The sequence below is a fragment of the Podarcis muralis genome, chromosome 4 (assembly GCF_964188315.1).
Source record: "Podarcis muralis chromosome 4, rPodMur119.hap1.1, whole genome shotgun sequence".
Classification (NCBI taxonomy): Eukaryota; Metazoa; Chordata; class Lepidosauria; order Squamata; family Lacertidae; genus Podarcis; species Podarcis muralis.
Genome location: NC_135658.1, coordinates 40,222,178 through 40,240,409, shown reverse-complemented (window position 1 = coordinate 40,240,409; position 18,232 = coordinate 40,222,178). Strand labels below are relative to the sequence as shown.

General features: G+C 44.2%; 1 protein-coding gene across 1 annotated transcript in view; it reads right to left on the bottom strand.

Moving 5' to 3' along the window:
• Window positions 1–3,459: 3,459 nt before the first annotated feature.
• NSUN3 (NOP2/Sun RNA methyltransferase 3) overlaps window positions 3,460–18,232 on the bottom strand; it is a 104,460-nt gene continuing 89,687 nt past the window's right edge. Inside the window, exon 6 of the mRNA XM_077927236.1 lies at window positions 3,460–3,934. Coding sequence (XP_077783362.1) covers window positions 3,817–3,934 — 118 coding nt within the window. The 3' untranslated portion in view covers window positions 3,460–3,816. The remainder of the gene's footprint in view (window positions 3,935–18,232) is intronic.

Below are 18,232 nucleotides of genomic sequence, written 5' to 3'. Positions count from 1 at the left end.
CCCCATACCTGTATTTTTAAGAGGTTAATTCCAGGAAATTCTCCATTCTGGATGAATACTATTTATTTCTGTGTGCTTTAAGATGCTGGGCAGCAACTGTGTGTTATAAAATAAAATGCCATAATTTCATACAAGCAGACTAGGGGAGGCAAGAAGAGGCCTCTGTACCCTTGGTAACTGACCTCTTTCCTTGGCTTGAAAATTGACCCTTGTGATCACTGCAGCCTATCATAAAGAGAGAGAAAATATTGGCCCATACTCCATTAAAGGATGCATTGACTTCTACTCAGTCTATTATCTATATGGTGTATAATTCACTTTCTGAAGATTGCATCGGCAGCACTAGATGTCTGTAATTATCCTTCTTGTTCTTGTATTTCATTAAGCAGGCTGCCTAATAAGCCTGATGCGATAGCTGCAGTATATCACTTGGCCCATGGAATAATAGCTTTTGAGATAGACTTTGTCATACTTGAACCTTCCTCTAGCTATTGCAGCACAGCTTTTCAGTATGTTGCAATATGTGGAAGGGAAAGGAACAGAGAATGAAAAGGTGTTTGGGGTATGTTTTCTTTTTTTAAAAAACCACATAAATTCCTAACAGTGCAATCCTATGCATGTCTACCATACATACACAAGCCCCATAGAGTTCAATGGACTGGCTTCTGAGTAGACATAAGATACCTTCTTAGGTGGATTGAGGCTCAAGTATGTAAGTGAACTGCCACATATTTTGCAGGAGTTGGGGGGGCAAGTAGTGGGATGGACAACCAAAATCACCTTATCCGGGTCCTCAAGCATCAATAACTGTAATTCCACAGAATCAAATAAGAAAGAGTGCTGGACACATCAGAGGCTATATTAAGAGCAGCATCAAGATAAGCAGGAAGGCAAGTGATTTTGTCCTCATGCCTTATAAACCTATCACAGCAGGGCTTTGATGGTACCACCGCACTAAGAACTGGAGAAGCTGGTAACAACTTTTTAACCACATGGGCAGCTACCTAAGGAGGGAATGGAGGCAGCAATGTAGGTCTTTGTTTCTACTTTCATCGCCATATGATAGATGTGGTTGCTGCTGTTCCATCAGCTTCACATTGAATCTTGTACCACTTCTGCTCTACCTGTTGCCAGGCCTACTTCCATTGCTCATGACTCTGAGGGAAACCAAAGAGCTCTCCACAGGAATGGAGTGGGCACCATGTATCAACAACACTCCTCGTGTCCCTGTTTCAAAATAAAGTAAGAGTACAGACGGGCTCATCAACTTTGGCTACTGGAAAAATCCCTGAGCATTCAGGAATCTATCAGGTTCCACAGGGATGAACCATCCAAACTGGTCTTCTACTCCTACAGGGCAAACCACACCCCACTCACCTAGAAGTGAAGGGCAGTTCAAGTGAGTGCCCTGCTCCATGTGCTGGTCTGCTGACAACTTGGGGCAGCCCCATGGTTGACATGGAGGTCATGAAGTCCTAAGCTAGAGGAGGCAGCCTCATCCTAAGCTTTTCTAATTCTCAGATTGGGTGGCTGTCATAGACTAAAATGAGCACTTTCCAATAGTCCATAAAATTTTATGACATTTGTAAAATTTCCTTTTAGACCCTTTCCTTAGACCCATATACTGTTTTGGTTATGTGTTTCAGCTCTCCAGATGTCCATATGCTGTTTGCTGATAGATGCTCCTGTATCTCTTGACTACAGTTTTATTCCACAAACATTATCCTCTTCACTGCTCAGTTCTTGGCCTATTTTATTTATCAGGGGATTTTGTCTCCATTAGTAGCTTTTACTTCAATCTGCATATTGTGCATATTTTCCCCTCAAAAGTATTTTCCTTTTGCAGGCCCATGCATGCATGCATGTGTTCAGGGAAATCTGCCACCACAGAAGCAGGAACAGCCCTTCCTAACTGATTCAGCTTTAAGTTTTAAACCAAGGTTTAGAATTACCTAAAAGCAATTCCATATTTTCTCCTATGGGCTGATGAGGTTTTAGCTCCACGGGGGTGGGGGGTGGGATTGAGCCAGATCAGATGGCATCACCTAAGCAATCAAATTGATCTGCAACACTATATGATTTCTTATTTGTTCTCTATCATTGATTCCAAACACACAATTCCTTGCTAAATGCCTTTTGCACGTATTCTTGTTACAGTTTCCTGCTTTGCACATTTTGAATTCAATATTTTAGAATTATTAAAGATTGTTCAGAAGTCGTTTCAACCAATATTAATGCTAGAGTATGCATTGCCAGAAAAAGTGAAAAGGCAAAAATAATGTTACAGATTTGTGTAAATTTTGCATATTTACATGCATAACTACAATTTAGAAATATCAGTAGTTACCATAACTTAAAAAGAAATGTAGCTACAGAGGAGAAGCCTGTGACCAGGTGACATGTGTGCATTGATCTAGTACTAACTTTGGGTGGGCAATCTCTCTTTTCCTGTGCTCGTTCTCCCTAGGGTTATCTTTAAACCAGACATGGACCAGACTACCCTTCAGACAGAGGACTGCTGTCAGGAAAGTAAGATGCATGGCCACCCTTTGAAAGCCCCAAGGTTTCAACCTCCTGGTATTATCAGAAACAGAAGGATCAGCTGTGCCCCACCCCCACCCCTGGCACCACACACTTCTTTCAGCCCTCCCACAACACCAGCTGCACACACTAGGAATGCTGGCAAGTTGGAGTCAAAGATGCTCATTTGCAATTTGTACCTGTTCCTTTTTCTTTCACTAAGCAAGGCAGGGTTCTTCTGTAGTTCCCCACTTCCTTTCTTTTCTTGTTGGTTGCTAGGTTTCTGGCTTTTCAATTCCTCCTCAGCTATAAATTGTCTGTAGCTGCTCCTGAATAACTGGCTTGACAGATACCACTAGTTAATTCCTGAGCTCTCTAGTGTCCCGATTTAATTGGAACATCCTGGATTTACAAAAGCTGCCCCAGCCTCTGAATTCAATCCAGGACCCCCCCAATTTTCCTATGCCACACTGCGTCTCCTGATATGGCACAGGCTGGGGCAACCTTCCTGGAGCCGCTGTAGGCCTCATGGCATCCCCAGTGGTGGCAAGACCTATAAGAGACTTTCCAGGGCTATTGTAGGCCTCACGATGTCTTTGGTCATGGCAAGCCTGACAAGGCCTGGCATGGCCTTCCCGGGGGCCACTCTAGGCCTCGGATCATCTTGAGATGCAGTGTCTTGTGAGCAGGAGGTTGAAGACAGCAAAGGTAAGAGAGGAAGGCAGGTGAAGAAGGGAGTCAGCGGCAGGAAGGGGGTGAAGGATGGTGCCCTGAATTTTTCTCACAAAATGTTGGAGGGTATGTAATTCGAACACCAACATCTGTTTCTTAATCAAACTAGGAAGCCCCCTATTCTAGATTGTGGTTCTCTTGTTCTTCCTTCTTATCACTTCCCATGTGTGCAAACTGCCTTCCCTTAAAATGCTAATCACAATGATGAAATGGGATTTATTTAATTCTGTATATGAATTGCTTCCTATGAAACACCTCAAAGTGATCCTACATTTAAGACATTGGAGATAATAAAACATATATACACTACAATTTCATATATTTTTCCTGAACTTCTTGGATAGTAGTGGCAAATTTGAGAAAAGGAGTACAGTGGTACCTCAGGTTATAGACGCTTCTGGTTACAGACGCTTCAGGTTACAGATTCCGCTAACCCAGAAATAGTACCTTGGGTTAAGAACTTTGCTTCAGGATGAGAACAGAAATCATGCAGCGGCAGCGGGAGGCCCCATTAGCTAAAGTGGTGCTTCCAGTTTCAGGTTAAGAACGGACCTCCAGAACGAATTAAGTTCTTAACCCGAGGTACCACTGTATGGAGGCACAGGACTTGGTAGTACTAGAGACTTCACTGCAGTTGGGAGATGATGGGGCCCAATTCCATTTGGGCCTGAGGTTAAGTGATCTAAAAGAAGAAAAAGGACCATAGTTCATTTCATGCAGAAGGTCCCAGGTTCAACTCCCCACATACACAGGTAGGACTGGGAAAGAATCTTGTCAGAAGTCCTGGAAAGCTGCTGCCAGTCAGTGTACAGAATACTGCTCTAGATAGACCACTGGTCTGACTCAGTATAAGGCAGTTTCCTAATTTAGCTGGTTTGCATCCAGGTAACTTATCCTACTACCTCCAAGGCTCAGAAGTTATTGGAATATGTGAGGCAGTAGTGGATATAAGTGCTGTTTGGGTTCAAGGGTCCAGCACCTCAGACCTTTCTAGATACAGGTACTATAATCAGGTCAAAGGCTTTGATCACTATACATTTAATGAATCAGAGGTAGTATCTGCCCTCCATAAATCATAAAGTATAACAGTACTCATAGGAAAATACAAGCATCAATATCCCCCAGTCGCTTATTACTCCAACATATGTTCCATTTTTCAGCTGCACAAAGAAGAAAAAAACAAAGAAAAACAATTTTTGACACATCTTTGTTTTTCCAGTAGAAAATCCAATTTACATTCATCAGAGTAAGATGATGGGCCTTTTAGGCTGTTTGATTTAGCAAATGGCACAGTTGAGAGCGAGACTTCAGATAGACTTGTGTTTGCGTGTTTGACTGTTTCAAAATAACACAGGTTATAGTATTGGAGCTCTCTGTTTTTCTGCGAATGCCTTCTACTGCATTGCACACTAATGAACAGCTGTCAGAGGGTTACGGGAAGTACTAAAATCCCAACAGTCAAGTTGAACTGATACAGTTCATTACCTACTGAATCATGTTCATACAGGTAACTTAACTCTTGCTACAGCAGTTTCAATGGACTGTGCATGGCTACATTGTATTACAGCTCTGGATCATAAAATTTTATAAAACTCTGCATTAAAAATCTTGCCAACACAGACTCCCCCCCCCCTCTTGTGCAGATAGTCTTCTCTCCCTGCCTTTTGATCCTTAAAATATGCTAGCTATTGATTTCTTGGAATTAGCCACACACACACACAAAAGGAAAGGCAGTGGCTCTCAAGTTGAATCTCAATCTCTGACTAACTCTGGCATATATTGTAATTTTCTGACCATCTGTGACCTAGACATTTATCAGCCTTATCTTTATTTTGGAAATTCTCCAATAATTGTACAGACAGATGGAGAGTATTGAAGTATGTGACATGCTGGTCTTGTAATATGCATAGATTGTGGGGTGGGGGAGCGTCTTACTAAGACTGCACTAAGAAAATGTAGTGAGCGATGGAAAATATGACACCTGTCTCACACAAGTTCCCAGTGTGAAGTGGTGCTTGTAGCTGTAGATTCATTGGGTCACATAATACCAGTATTCCACATCATCTCACTGCTTGTTCCTCAGTGGTCTCCCTTCCAGCTCCCATTTGTTCCCATTCTGTTCCTAACAATACCACCTGTACCCCATTCCACCTCTGAAAGACCACTGGCCCTGAAGGCTAGCATTTCCTTATCAGCCACTGCCCGTTCAGACCCTCATTTTACACTTGCTTACAACAAATCATTTGCCATTTTAATGCCCATTCATCCAGTTCAGAGAGGGGTTTAGGAGCTCCAAGCTCTTCTTGCTTTTAATTTCCTGGCTAACTGGGTATCATCAGCAAATCATCAGCTACCTCAGTGTTCACATCTAACTCCAGATCATTTATAAAAATGTTGAAAGCACCAGACCCAATACACATCCATGGAGGACCCCACTTCTTATATCCAGCATGCAGTGGTTCTCAAGCTCAAAGCAACAGCTCCCATGACAAGCAGAAAATAGCCAGCTCCCTTAATTCTGGTCCCTCACCCTGAGGTTTTAATCCTCCTGCAGCTCTTCAAAAGTATAAAACTCTAAAACACCACATCAAACCTTGACACATGCAAGCCACATTCTACTGATGTTTTTCTGTGTGTGGTGCCTTGGTCCATATATATTTGCACAAAACTGCAAGCTGCATACCGGTAAATATGTTGAAGGATCTTTGCATTGAAGATACAAGTTTAGTATCCATAAAATATTATATTTGAATGCATTGTATTTAAAATGCTATGCAGAGAGGTTTGCATTCGGCAGGAGGTTTAACTCTGCCTAAATGTGGCAAAGAAAAGGGTGAATGTTTCCATTAAGGTGACCTGATGACTCATCCCAGAACCCAAAGCAGAGATCTCTCTTATCAATGAGATGAAACCTGAGAACTCAGTATCTTAGTCAGTCTTCAAGCTCTGTGATCAATAACAAGCAAAGTGATTGAACTGTACTAAGGCCTAAAAAGAAGATGGGATTGCATTGCTTTATTGTTTATTAGCAATATGTTACTTTGTATTTTGTAACATGTACTGTATTTTTTTAACTGTTTTAAGACTGTTTCCAGTAAAGCAGGAATGAAACTCACTCTTGTGGTAAAAAGCAAATTTGTACTCCACACAAGGTCTAGATAAGGGATTCAGCTTGCAGCAACTCTAAGCACTTTGCACACTGGTATATAACAGATGGGAGGAATTAAAGAACCTTTTATTGAGGGTGAAAGAGGAGAGCGCAAAATATGGTCTGAAGCTCAACATCAAAAAAACTAAGATCATGGCCACTGGTCCCATCACCTCCTGGCTAATAGAAGGGGAAGAAATGGAGGCAGTGAGAAATTTTACTTTCTTGGGCTCCATGATCACTGCAGATGATGACAGCAGCCACGAAATTAAAAGACGCCTGCTTCTTGGGAGAAAAGCAAGAACAAACCTAGATAGCATCTTAAAAAGCAGAGACATCACCTTGCCAACAAAGGTCCGTATAGTAAAAGCTATGGTTTTCCCAGTAGTGATGTATGGAAGTGAAAGCTGGACCATAAAGAAGGCTGATCGCCGAAGAATTGATGCTTTTGAATTATGGTGCTGGAGGAGACTCTTGAGAGTCCCATGGACTGCAAGAAGATCAAACCTATCCATTCTTAAGGAAATCAGACCTGAGTGCTCACTGGGACAGATTGTGAAGCTGAGGCTTCAATACTTTGGCCACCTCATGAGAAGAGAAGACTCCCTGGAAAAGACCCTGATGTTGGGAAAGATGGAGGGCACAAGGAGAAGGGGACAACAGAGGACGAGATGGTTGGATAGTGTTCTCGAAGCTACCAGCATGAGTTTGACCAAACTGCGGGAGGCAGTGGAAGACAGAAGTGCCTGGCGTGCTCTGGTCCATGGGGTCACAAAGAGTCGGACACGACTAAACGACTAAACAACAACAACAAATATAACAGATGATTGGTAGAAGGTTAGAGTGGCCCTGATGCTGAAATAAGTTTAAATGATTTGGTAGGGAAGTTTGAAAGGGTTGAGAAACACTTCTATAGATAAATTCCTACCAGTAAAGAATCAAAATTCAGTTATAGTTGAATTGGGATAGCCTAGCAATGAAAGACTGAAAGCAAAATGCATATTTAGAGGCAAGCTTTATGTACATATATACACATAGAGCACTGCTGGAACTGTTCAACTATCAAAAATCAGTTGCTACAAAAAAAATATGTGTCATGTGCAAATTAGTCAGAATGGATGTCTCATGACTCATTGACGGCTCAAGTACTGCCCACTCCACCAAACCAAATGAGAACACAGGCAGCTGCCATGGTTCTGGTGCTAGATTTACACTAAGATATCCAGAAAGGACAGGCAAAAAGTAAAAAGCAACAGAATGACACTGGCATTTTTTTCCATTGTCAACTAATGCTGTGTTCCTGGTTACCAACTTTCAGTGCCATAATCCATTATTAAAATTGAGGGAAATTAATCTCTTTAAACAGGCCTAAGAATTCGGAGTTTGTGCATTAAATAAAAACCCCAAGATACTAATTTAGCTGTTGTTTTCACCCAGGGCACTTTACCACTGCTGGTTTCTGTCAAGCATGTACATTCATTTCAACAGCTAGCAGAAGCGCAGAACATTCCCCCCACCCCCAAGTTCCTGATTGCAAGCATTCTGGGTCTGATTGTTTGCAAAGGCTATACGGATACACATCCAAAAATGTTGGGACAATGGCAACAGCTTTATTAGGGGGGGAAATGTTTCAACCACCACTTTGAGCTGTCAAAGCCCTATTTCAGCCTAGTCAATCTCTCCATTGCCACAATATATCATGCAAGAGAAGGTTTGGACATTGGCATCACAACAGAACAATCATTACAGCTAAATTGTTCTTTTGGACCAAAGAGCCCACATTCTTTCTGCTGCTGAATTAACAGCTGAACTAAATGATTTATTTCCATTCTAAAACATCCAGTCTACCAGTTTTGGGGGGGAGGGGAGAAATCAGATTTGTGGTACCGAAGACCTACTGGTATAGTATAAATATATTTATGTGTTCTAGTAATTATATTCATAGCATACCTGAGGGATTCTGGCTGTGCAAATAAATCTTATATTTTCTACACTGTGCAAATAAACATTCCATAGTAAAAATAAATTATATATCCCACTATGGGATCCATGTCTAATCTACTCCCTTCCCCATCAGGGATGAAACCACATTACTGGAGTCAAAGGTTACCAAGCTGGGTTTTGCCCTCAAAATGCTCTGGCTTCCATGTTCCCTTCCTCTCGTTCTTTGGCTCTCAAGCAAATGTTCAATAAAGTCAATCAAAAACAAAGAATCAGAACAATACTTCAAGCATGTGTTGATTTTAGATTCAGAATCCGAATGGGGTGGGGAGGGGGACTATTCGCCTAAACCTTTTTGTTTTTCAATGCCAATCATTTGTGCTACATAGTTTTCAAAGAGATAAATTTTCAGGGACATGAAAGAGAGGAAAACGATTTTCCTTTGTATATGAAGGGTTTCTCTATATGTCACAGTCCTTTTTTAAAAAAACAAACCCGTGAAGAGAAGAGACAGGATTCTGCAGCTATACACACCTGTTTTGAGGTAAAAGCAGTTTCATGTGTTCCCAAACGGCCATAGAAACTCAAGACTAAAAATACTTTCGAGTTCAAATATGCAAATGCAAGTCTGAGAACAGAGCTACTGGGACTTTGCTTGTGCATAGCTTGCAGCTTGCCTTAAATGCAGTCTTATTGAGGATACGTGCTTGATAGATGGGATGGTTGGAAGGACCTTGAATTAGTGTGCTAAAAACTAGTGCACTAGAAGTGCTGAGCTGTACAAAAAAAGAGAAGACACAGATAACTAGATTGTCCAGCAAAAGCAGGCCACACTGCTGGCAATCCCAAGTAATTGTGAAGTTATTTTCCTAGACTATTAGGGAACGTCCAAATCCTTGTTCCCCTCATCAAGGGCCTGTTCTCATCTGGCAACAAGAAAACACAACGAGAAAACACAAGTTGCCCCTTTTTTATTTCTTTGCACGGGTACTCACATGTTGAAAATAGTGAAGTGAGAACTTCTGAAATCTAACTTTCTCATCAGTGTTGAACTTTTTACTTATTTACTTGTTAAAAACATTTATAGACCGCTTAACATCCCAAAATCTCAAAGTGGTTTTCAAAATAATAAAAGGAACACAGAAAGCTGCCTTATACCAAATCAGACAACTGGTCCTTCAAGTTCAGTGTTGTCTACTGGCAGCAGCTCTCCCAGGTTTCAGGCAGGGACCTCTCCCAGCCCTACCTGAAGATGACAGGGATTAAAGAACGACCCTTCTGCAGGCACAGCAGGTTTTGTATCACTGAGCAACAGCCTTTCCCCAAGGTATGCAATGCCAACAACCAAAATGAATCAGCATAAAATACAGCTCAAACTTAATAGTGATTAAAGGTAAAGGTAAAGGGACCCCTGACCATTAGGTCCAGTCACAGATGACTCTGGGGTTGCGGCGCTCATCTCACTTTACTGGCCGAGGGAGCCAGTGTACAGCTTCTGGGTCATGTGGCCACCATGACTAAGCCACTTCTGGCGAACCAGAGGAGTGCATGGAAACACCGTTTACCTTCCCGCCAGAGCGGTACCTATTTATCTACTTGCACTTTGATGTGCTTTCGAACTGCTAGGTTGGCAGGAGCAGGGACCAGGCAATGGGAGCTCGCCCCGTCGCGGGGATTCAAACCGCCAACCTTCTGATCGGCAAGCCCTAGGTTCTGTGGTTTAACCCACAGTGCCACCTGCGTCCCTACTCACAGTGGGGTGCACAGTGCGTGCAGTACTGATGTGCAAATAGATAGCTGTAGGAAATGTTTAAAGTGATGTGTGAAGTGTCTATGGTTTTTAAAGAATCTAATTAAAAACATTAATTGTACTCTGTGTTTCACCTTGGTCATGGGAAGAGATTATGTGTTGGAAACGACAAGTTTACAACAGAGTAGGAGAGCTTATTGTGGTATGGGGTTGCAAGACATTTTGCTGCCTGAACATATGACACATGCCCATACCTTCCCCAAGTCAAACTGCAGACCCTCCAAGTGCCCTATTTTCCAGGGATTTCCATGATTTAGAGAAGCCGTCTCAATTTCTGATTTGATCCCAGAATGTCCCGCTTTTCCCTATTTTCATTGGAGAAATGTTAGAGTTATCTGACCCCCCGAGCTGTCTGAAGGCAATCCTGTATATGGAAGTTCTTTTTAATGTTTAATTTATTTATGTTTTTATATACATTGGAAGCCACCCAGAGTGGCTGGGCAGCCCAGTAAGATGTGTGGGGTATAAATCCCATTATGGAATGGGATGTCACTATTTTCATCATAAAAATGTTGGATGGAAGAAAGTGCATAGGCTCAAGTCTGGCCAAGTTGTTTTGGCACCAGACATAGAAAATACATGTCATTTAAATAAGCTAAGCATTTGCTGCCTGTACATGAGATCCAAAATCAGCTGCCTGACATAGCTGCCTCACTCTACCTAATGGTAGGACTTCTAGCTAACTTAAGATTTTAAGAGTGTCAATCTTATGGAAGATATTCCAGCACAGCTTATGTTGAGATGAATGATGGTTAAAGTAAAGGTAAAGGGACCCCTGACCATTAGGTCCAGTCGTGACCAACTTTGGGGTTGCGCACTCATCTCGCTCTATAGGACTAGGGAGCCGGTGTTTGTCCGCAGACAGCTTCCGGGTCATGTGGCCAGCATGACAAAGCCACTTCTGGCGAACCAGAGCAGCACACGGAAATGCCGTTTACCTTCCCACTGGAGCGGTACCTATTTATCTACTTGCACTTTGACGTGCTTTCAAACTGCTAGGTTGGCAGGAGCAGGGACCGAACAACGGGAGCTCATCCCGTCGCGGGAATTCGAACTGCAGACCTTCTGATCAGCAAGTCCTAGGCTCAGTGGTTTAACCCAGAGCGCCACCCACGTTCCTTATGAATGATGGTTAGAATGCAACAAAAACCATAGAGAGGGAGAACTTGGGAGTGCAAAATGAACCATACTACCTTCTATTGTGTTGTATCCATATAAGCCATCCTGGACTCTGTGCTCATAATCTGAGGCCCTTCTTTGTGTACCTTCTCCATGAGAGGTCTGGAGAGTGGCAACACAAGAACAGGCCTTCTCTGTAGTGGCTCCCTGTTTGTGGAATGCTCTTCCTAGGGAGGTTTGTCTGGCACCTTCAATATATATTTTTAGATGCCAGGTGCAAATGTTCCTCTTCAACCAAGTCTTTGGCCGATTAATATTCTACAGCCTTTTAAATGTGTCTGTGGGAAGAGGTGGGGTATTGTTTTGCTGCTTTGTTTTAATTATTTACTTCTTTCTATCCTGCATTTTAGGGACGCGGGTGGCGCTGTGGGTAAAAGCCTCAGCGCCTAGGACTTGCCAATCGAAAGGTCGGCGGTTCGAATCCCCGTGGTGGGGTGCGCTCCCGTTGCTCGGTCCCAGCGCCTGCCAACCTAGCAGTTCGAAAGCACCCCCGGCTGCAAGTAGATAAATAGGGACCGCTTTCTAGCGGGAAGGTAAACGGCGTTTCTGTGTGCGGCTCTGGCTAGCCAGAGCAGCGATGTCACGCTGGCCACGTGACCCGGAAGTGTCTCCGGACAGCGCTGGCCCCTGGCCTCTTAAGTGAGATGGGCGCACAACCCTAGAGTCTGTCAAGACTGGCCCGTACGGGCAGGGGTACCTTTACCTTTACTTTTTATCCTGCATTTTAGGGATGCGGGTTAAACCACAGAGCCTAGGACTTGCCGATCAGAAGGTCGGTGGTTCGAATCCCCGTGACAGAGTGAGCTTCTGTTGCTCAGTCCCTGCTCCTCCCAACCTAGCAGTTCGAAAGCATGTCAAAGGTGGAAGTAGATAAATAGGTACCGCTCCGGCAGAAAGGTAAAGGGCATTTCTGTGTGCTGCTCTGGTTCGCCAGAAACAGCTTAGTCATGCTGGCCACATGTATGCCAGCTCCCTCGGCCAATAAAGCGAGATGTGCGCCGCAACCCCAGAGTCGGTCATGACTGGACCTAATGGTCAGGGGTCCCTTTACCTTTATCCTGCATTTTATTCTGTGAGCTGCCCTGAGATCTTATGATGAAGGGCAGTACATAAGTCCAAAATAAATGGATAAATAAATAGATAAATAAATTCTACTTGGAGTAGAACCACTGAATTTAGTGAACCTATATTAGCTCTGTATATTGACTTCAATGGGTCTGTTTATGGTAGGAAAGGGACCATGTACAACCTTCAATTTTAAATAATTCAAAAAGTTTGCTATCTTTTGAGTTACACATTTAAACCAGGTGTGTTGTTACATATATTCCACACCTCTTCAATTTTAGCTGAAAAGCCTATTTCAGACCTACAATTTTCAAAGGGAAAATGTATTTTAGTGCTATTGCCTTAAGGCCTTTACATGCGGCTGTCAAGGTGGCACAGAAATGTTTTAATCAAACCAAATCTGACTTTCCTCAGCTGGGCACAGTACAAACAAAATACCAATTAGTAACTAAATATAGAAAAGGTTCTGCAGAATTTAGATTTCTTAATGTGCTCAAATTAACTTTATTCATTCATCCTACCCTCTCTGATGAGAATAGTTCAGAAGTCAGAACAATGCTTTAACTACAGCAAGCTGTTTTCTGGGTCTCAGGTGCTCACAAACATGGCCCAAACTTCACAGTCAATAGTTTAACCTTACAAATGCCAGCTTCCTTACTTTCCTTTAAAGTTCAGCTCCTCCAGAATTTAGCAAATAATGTTTTTCCTACTGACAGAATCTCACTTTAAATGCAAGCCAGTGATATTTGGACTGCATTTTTTTTAATGCCTCTATAAACATTATAATGCATTGTTAGTAATTTTTCAATAGCTTGAATAACTATTACTTGTATGGCTATATTCATATTGTATCACAATTTAAATATTTTTTTCTCTTTCTTTTGAATTTTAATTTCTGCTTTCTTCCTTTCCTTTCATTTTCTCACTGAAATTTTCAATAAAATATAAGTATCTTTAAAAAAAAAAAGCCAGCTTGTCGCTAGAAGCTTTCATTAATTATTTCTTTATATAATCTGTCTACTGCCCAGTTAGCAATATCCTCTGGGTGGTTAACAAGAGAAGGTATAAGCCAGTGTTTCCCAACCACTGTTCCGCGGCACACTAGTGTGCCGTGAGATGTTGCCTGGTGTGCCGCGGGAAAAATTAAAAAATTGAAAGATTTTTTTTTTTAAAGTCAAATTTTTGATTGGGGCGCCGTCACTAGATGACCCCTGGGGTTCCCTCCCTCCCTCCCACTCTGCGCCTCCCTCCTCCTCCTCCTCCTCCTCCTCCGGGGAGGCCCTTCCTGGCTCTCGGCCAAGGCTTGGGGGCTGCCACTCACTCACTCGCTCGCCCACCCGTCCCTCCATCCCTGCACCCGGCCTCTCCCCCTCCGTCCCCGGCGCGGGGGCTGCCGGGATCCGTAGTCCCCTCGCCCTTGGGCTCCGCGCCCGCGCGGGGTGCACAAACTACGTTTCCCAGCGAGGCCTGGCGGGCCGGCGTTTTGTTTGAAGCGCTCTTCTCCCGGCCATGGAATGAGCGCAGCGGCGGCAGCCGGGCGGGCAGGGGCTCTTCCGCGCAGACCCCGCGCAGCCTGCCTGCGCCCCCCGGAGATCGGGCGGCAGGATGGAGCCCGGGGATCCCTGCGGAGGCGGAGCAGCGGAGGCTGCCCCCCAGGTAGGGCTGCGTCGGGGTTTTTTTATTTTTGCAATGCTGCATCCGCGCCGGAGGGGATGCATCGGACCGCGGGGAGACCCCTTGGCGGGCGTGCAAGGCAATGCATGCGTGCACGCGTTGCATGGAGTGCAGTGCAATGCAATGGCAACACGGCGCCCTGCATGCATGCATGCAACTTCCACCGGCGCTCCGGACTTGGCAGGTGAGGGGGGTCCCCAGTGGGCGGCAGAGAGAGCCGGGAGGGCGAAGGGGAGCCGGGGGGGAGCAGCGCTGCTCCCCGAGCCGAGCCCGGGGGGAAACTTCGGCGTCGTTGCGCCGGGTGTTGGAAGCGGAGGCTGGCGGGGGCCCCTCACCTGCAAAACCTGGTCGCCTCTCATATATTTCATGCATTGCATTCATCGCCCGCTTTCTCCTCCAAGGAGCTCCCGGGGGCGCGCGTGGTTCTCCCCGTGTTATCCTCGCAACAACAGCCCTGCGAGGTGGGTCAGGCGAGTGGCCCAAGGGAGCACCCAGGGATTGTCCTGGCCAGGTGGGGTGATTTGAACCCTGCTCTCTGCCCGGTCTTCGTCCTCATTTAGCCCCCACATGTGCATGACTGTGCATGACTGAGGTTTTCCCCCCTCGTCTTGGCTATGGTGTGAGTCTGTGCTGTTAATTAATGGGGTTCTGCCTTCGGAGAAGATGAGCCAGCCCTCAAGGAGGTGATTATGTAATTTGCTAGCAATTCATGTCCCTCCTGGCGTGACGCTGCGCGCTGACGTCACAGGGCTGTAATGGTGGTGTGCCTCGAGATTTTTTTCATGAAACAAGTGTGCCTTTGCCCAAAAAAGGTTGGGAAACACTGGTATAAGCCATAAATACAAACAAGTGCACTAAAAATTAAAGACAGTAAAACAACCAGACTACAAAATTACCTAGTTAGCTGAAACTTGGCAACAACTGCAGAGCTGACTTAACACACCAAAGATGATATAATAATAATAATAATAATAATAATAATAATAATAATAATAATAATAATAATTTTTATTATTTATACTCTGCCCATCTGGCTGCGTTTCCCCAGCCACTCTAGGTGGCTTCCAACAGGAGATTAAACCATCTATAACTACTAATGCATGACAGCATAAGCCTAACTGTGTCTACTCAGAAGTAAATCCTACTAAATTAAATGGGACCTACACTCAGGTGAGAGGGTTTAGGATTGGAAAAGGCTTTCTCAGTGGCTGCTCCCAGATTGTGGAAACTCCTTTCCATGGGATTCTAGGCTGGCCCCTCTCTGATTTCCTGTTATTGTCATATACCGTTTTTGTTGGCTCAGTCAGTAGAACATGAGACTCTTAATCTCAGGGTCACAAGATCAAGACCCACACTGGGCAGCAGACTCCTGCATCGCAGGGGGTTGGACTGATTGACCCTCATGTTTCCAACTCTATGATGCTATGATACTTTTTCCAACAGGAACAAACTTGACCACTAATTGTCTGGTGTGACAGGGTTTTCTGAGGGTGAATGTGGTACTTTTGTGTTTGTGTGTGCGCGTCCGTGCGTGCGTGCGTGCTTTTAGAATGGTTTTGATTGTTTTCAGTGCTGCTCTTTAATAGGGTTTACTTTTTATATATTTATATTTAAACATTTATTGCGTGGTTTAAATTGCATCTGTTTTAGCTTATTCTGTGAGCCACCTTGAGAGAAAGTTGTGATATAAATAAAATAAAACAAACAAACAAGCTGTCACCCATTAACTAATGTTCTGAGGGTAACAAAAAAGAAATAATAATAATAATAATAATAATAATAATAATAATAATAATAATAATAATAATATGATGTAACTCTAAAAAGCAGCATTGAAACAATCAGCATAAAACAGGGAGAAAAGTAATATGACATCTGAATATCATCACAGACCCATAAACATTCCAGAGTGAGGCAGGGGCAAAATGTTGAGATTTCAAAGACTTTTTCATGTTGCCTAGCTAGCCTTAGGTTTTACTTGTGTTTGAAACACATGACTGTTTCGACAAGTATTACACACTGCATTTGGATCTGTTGGCATCTTCAGTTATTTTCTCATCCTCCATATGCTCCAATTTTTGGAGTAGACTGGAAATGTATACAGTCTTGGCAGTGGCGGTGGAGGTGGGGACAAGACCTAAACCTGGCACAGATTTGCCTCACAGGGGTATTTATTTGGGTGTCAGTTGTTCTTCATTGCTTTGATGGCATACCTTCCTAAGGGGTAAGTGAAAACTCTGTGCAATGTTGCATAAAGCTCTGTGATGGTGATTTTCCCCTGCCTGCCCCCAGATGGTGGCAAAATCTTGTTTACACATAGGTTAAAATCTTATTATTGCTACCTTCATCTATGAGTTGACCTTAAAATCTTTTTGTTCTACTACATACTTTCTGTTTGCTGAGGTGTGTGTTTTTTTAAGTATATCACAAGATGAAATCTTGGAGAGAGGTTGCCTGAGTGTGTCAAAGGGTGTGCATATGAAAGAGAGAGAGAGAGAACAAAAAGCATATTGCTTGCTTTTATATCAGAGCACAGCAGAGCACTTGGGGAATATCCTCCACTTTCTTTTTAACACAAAATTCCATTTGTCTGGCATCTGTTTTCACTATTCTGCATATATGTTTCATTTCTAAAATAAAATATGGGTAGCTAAAGTGTACCCTGCTGAAAGCAACTTACAGGCACACTCTGTGGGTATGAGGGGCAGAGAAAGAAAATAGGAGTGATATTTTCCTTAGTGAAAATAGACTGGTGAGGAAAACATCACACAATGCTTAACATTATGCCCTGGTCAGACCACACCTAAAGTATTGTGTCCATAATGAAAGAAGGGCATTGACAAATTAGAACGTGTGCAAAGGAGGGTGACCAAGATGATCAAGGGTCTGGAAACCAAGCCTTATGAGGAATGGTTGAGGGCACTGGGTGTGATGGCCTGGGATTCAGACTCAGATGCTGAACCTGAGGGCTCCCAGTCTGCACAGGAGTCCCCGCCTCCAGAATCAGCTGAGCCAGGGCTGGGGCATGAGCCTGAAGGGTCCTCACCTGTGCTGGATCCTCAGGTGCAGCTGAGTCTGCTCTGGCTCCTGAGGTGATGGAGGACCCATTGCCTGCAGGTGCTCCACTCTCAGCCCCATCAGAGGAAGCTGCAGTTGCCTCTGGGTCCGGTAGCCCTCCAACCCCTCCTGAGCTACAGAGGGTCAGGGCACAGAGGCGGAGGGGACTAAGCTCCCACAGGAGGAGTGCTCGCCTCCAGGCCAGGAGAGGTGAGTCACCAGAGGATCAGGGCTGCCCTATGCCTTGGGGCAGATAAAAGCCGGCCAGCCCCAGTCCCAAGTTGCGGGCGCAACATTGCTGGTTGCTAGTTCCTGCCTGAACCCTGTCCTGCTTTTCTGCCAGAGCTCCTGACCTGCCCTGGCTCCCTGCTTGCATGCCTGTTCTTGACTTCACCTGACTCCCTGCCCTGCACCCAGCTTCAGCTACTAAGGACTGCATTCACATTGCACCTTTGACCACAGACCAGACTTGGACCTCGCCTCTCACTGGGTATGTTTAGCCTGGAAAACAGGAGACTGAAATATGATAGTCATTTATAAACATTTAAAGGATTGTCAAATGGAAGATGGAGTAAACTTGTTTCTCCTGTTCCAGGGGGCATGACCTGAACCAATGGATTCAAGTTACAAGAACAGAGAGTCTGACTCTACACCAAGAAGAACTATCTGGTGGTAAGAGCTGTTCAACAGTGGAACAGACTCCCTCAGAAGGTAGTAGACTCTCCTTCATCAGAGGTTTTTAAGCAGAGACTGGATGACCATCTGTCATGGATGCTTTAAGTTGAGAGCCCTGCATTTCAGGGGGTTGGACTAGATGACCCTTGGTCCCTTCCAACTCTACAATTTTATGATTCTATGCATCCTTCATCACATGGCACCAGGTACCTTCTGGAACCCCATGTCTCCTAAGCAGCTGCCATGATAGACACAAGTCAGGGGGGTTGCAGTTGGTCACAAAAAGTTGGTTCTACCCTTTATTCTCTGTGTTTGTGTTCACCTTTGAATGCTGCTCCAACCTGAGCACAGTTGCGGAAGGAGGTGATTGTGCCCCGGTTCCTGCATGGTGGGAAAGGGCGATCGGAGAAGAAGGCAGTGCTGCTCTGCGA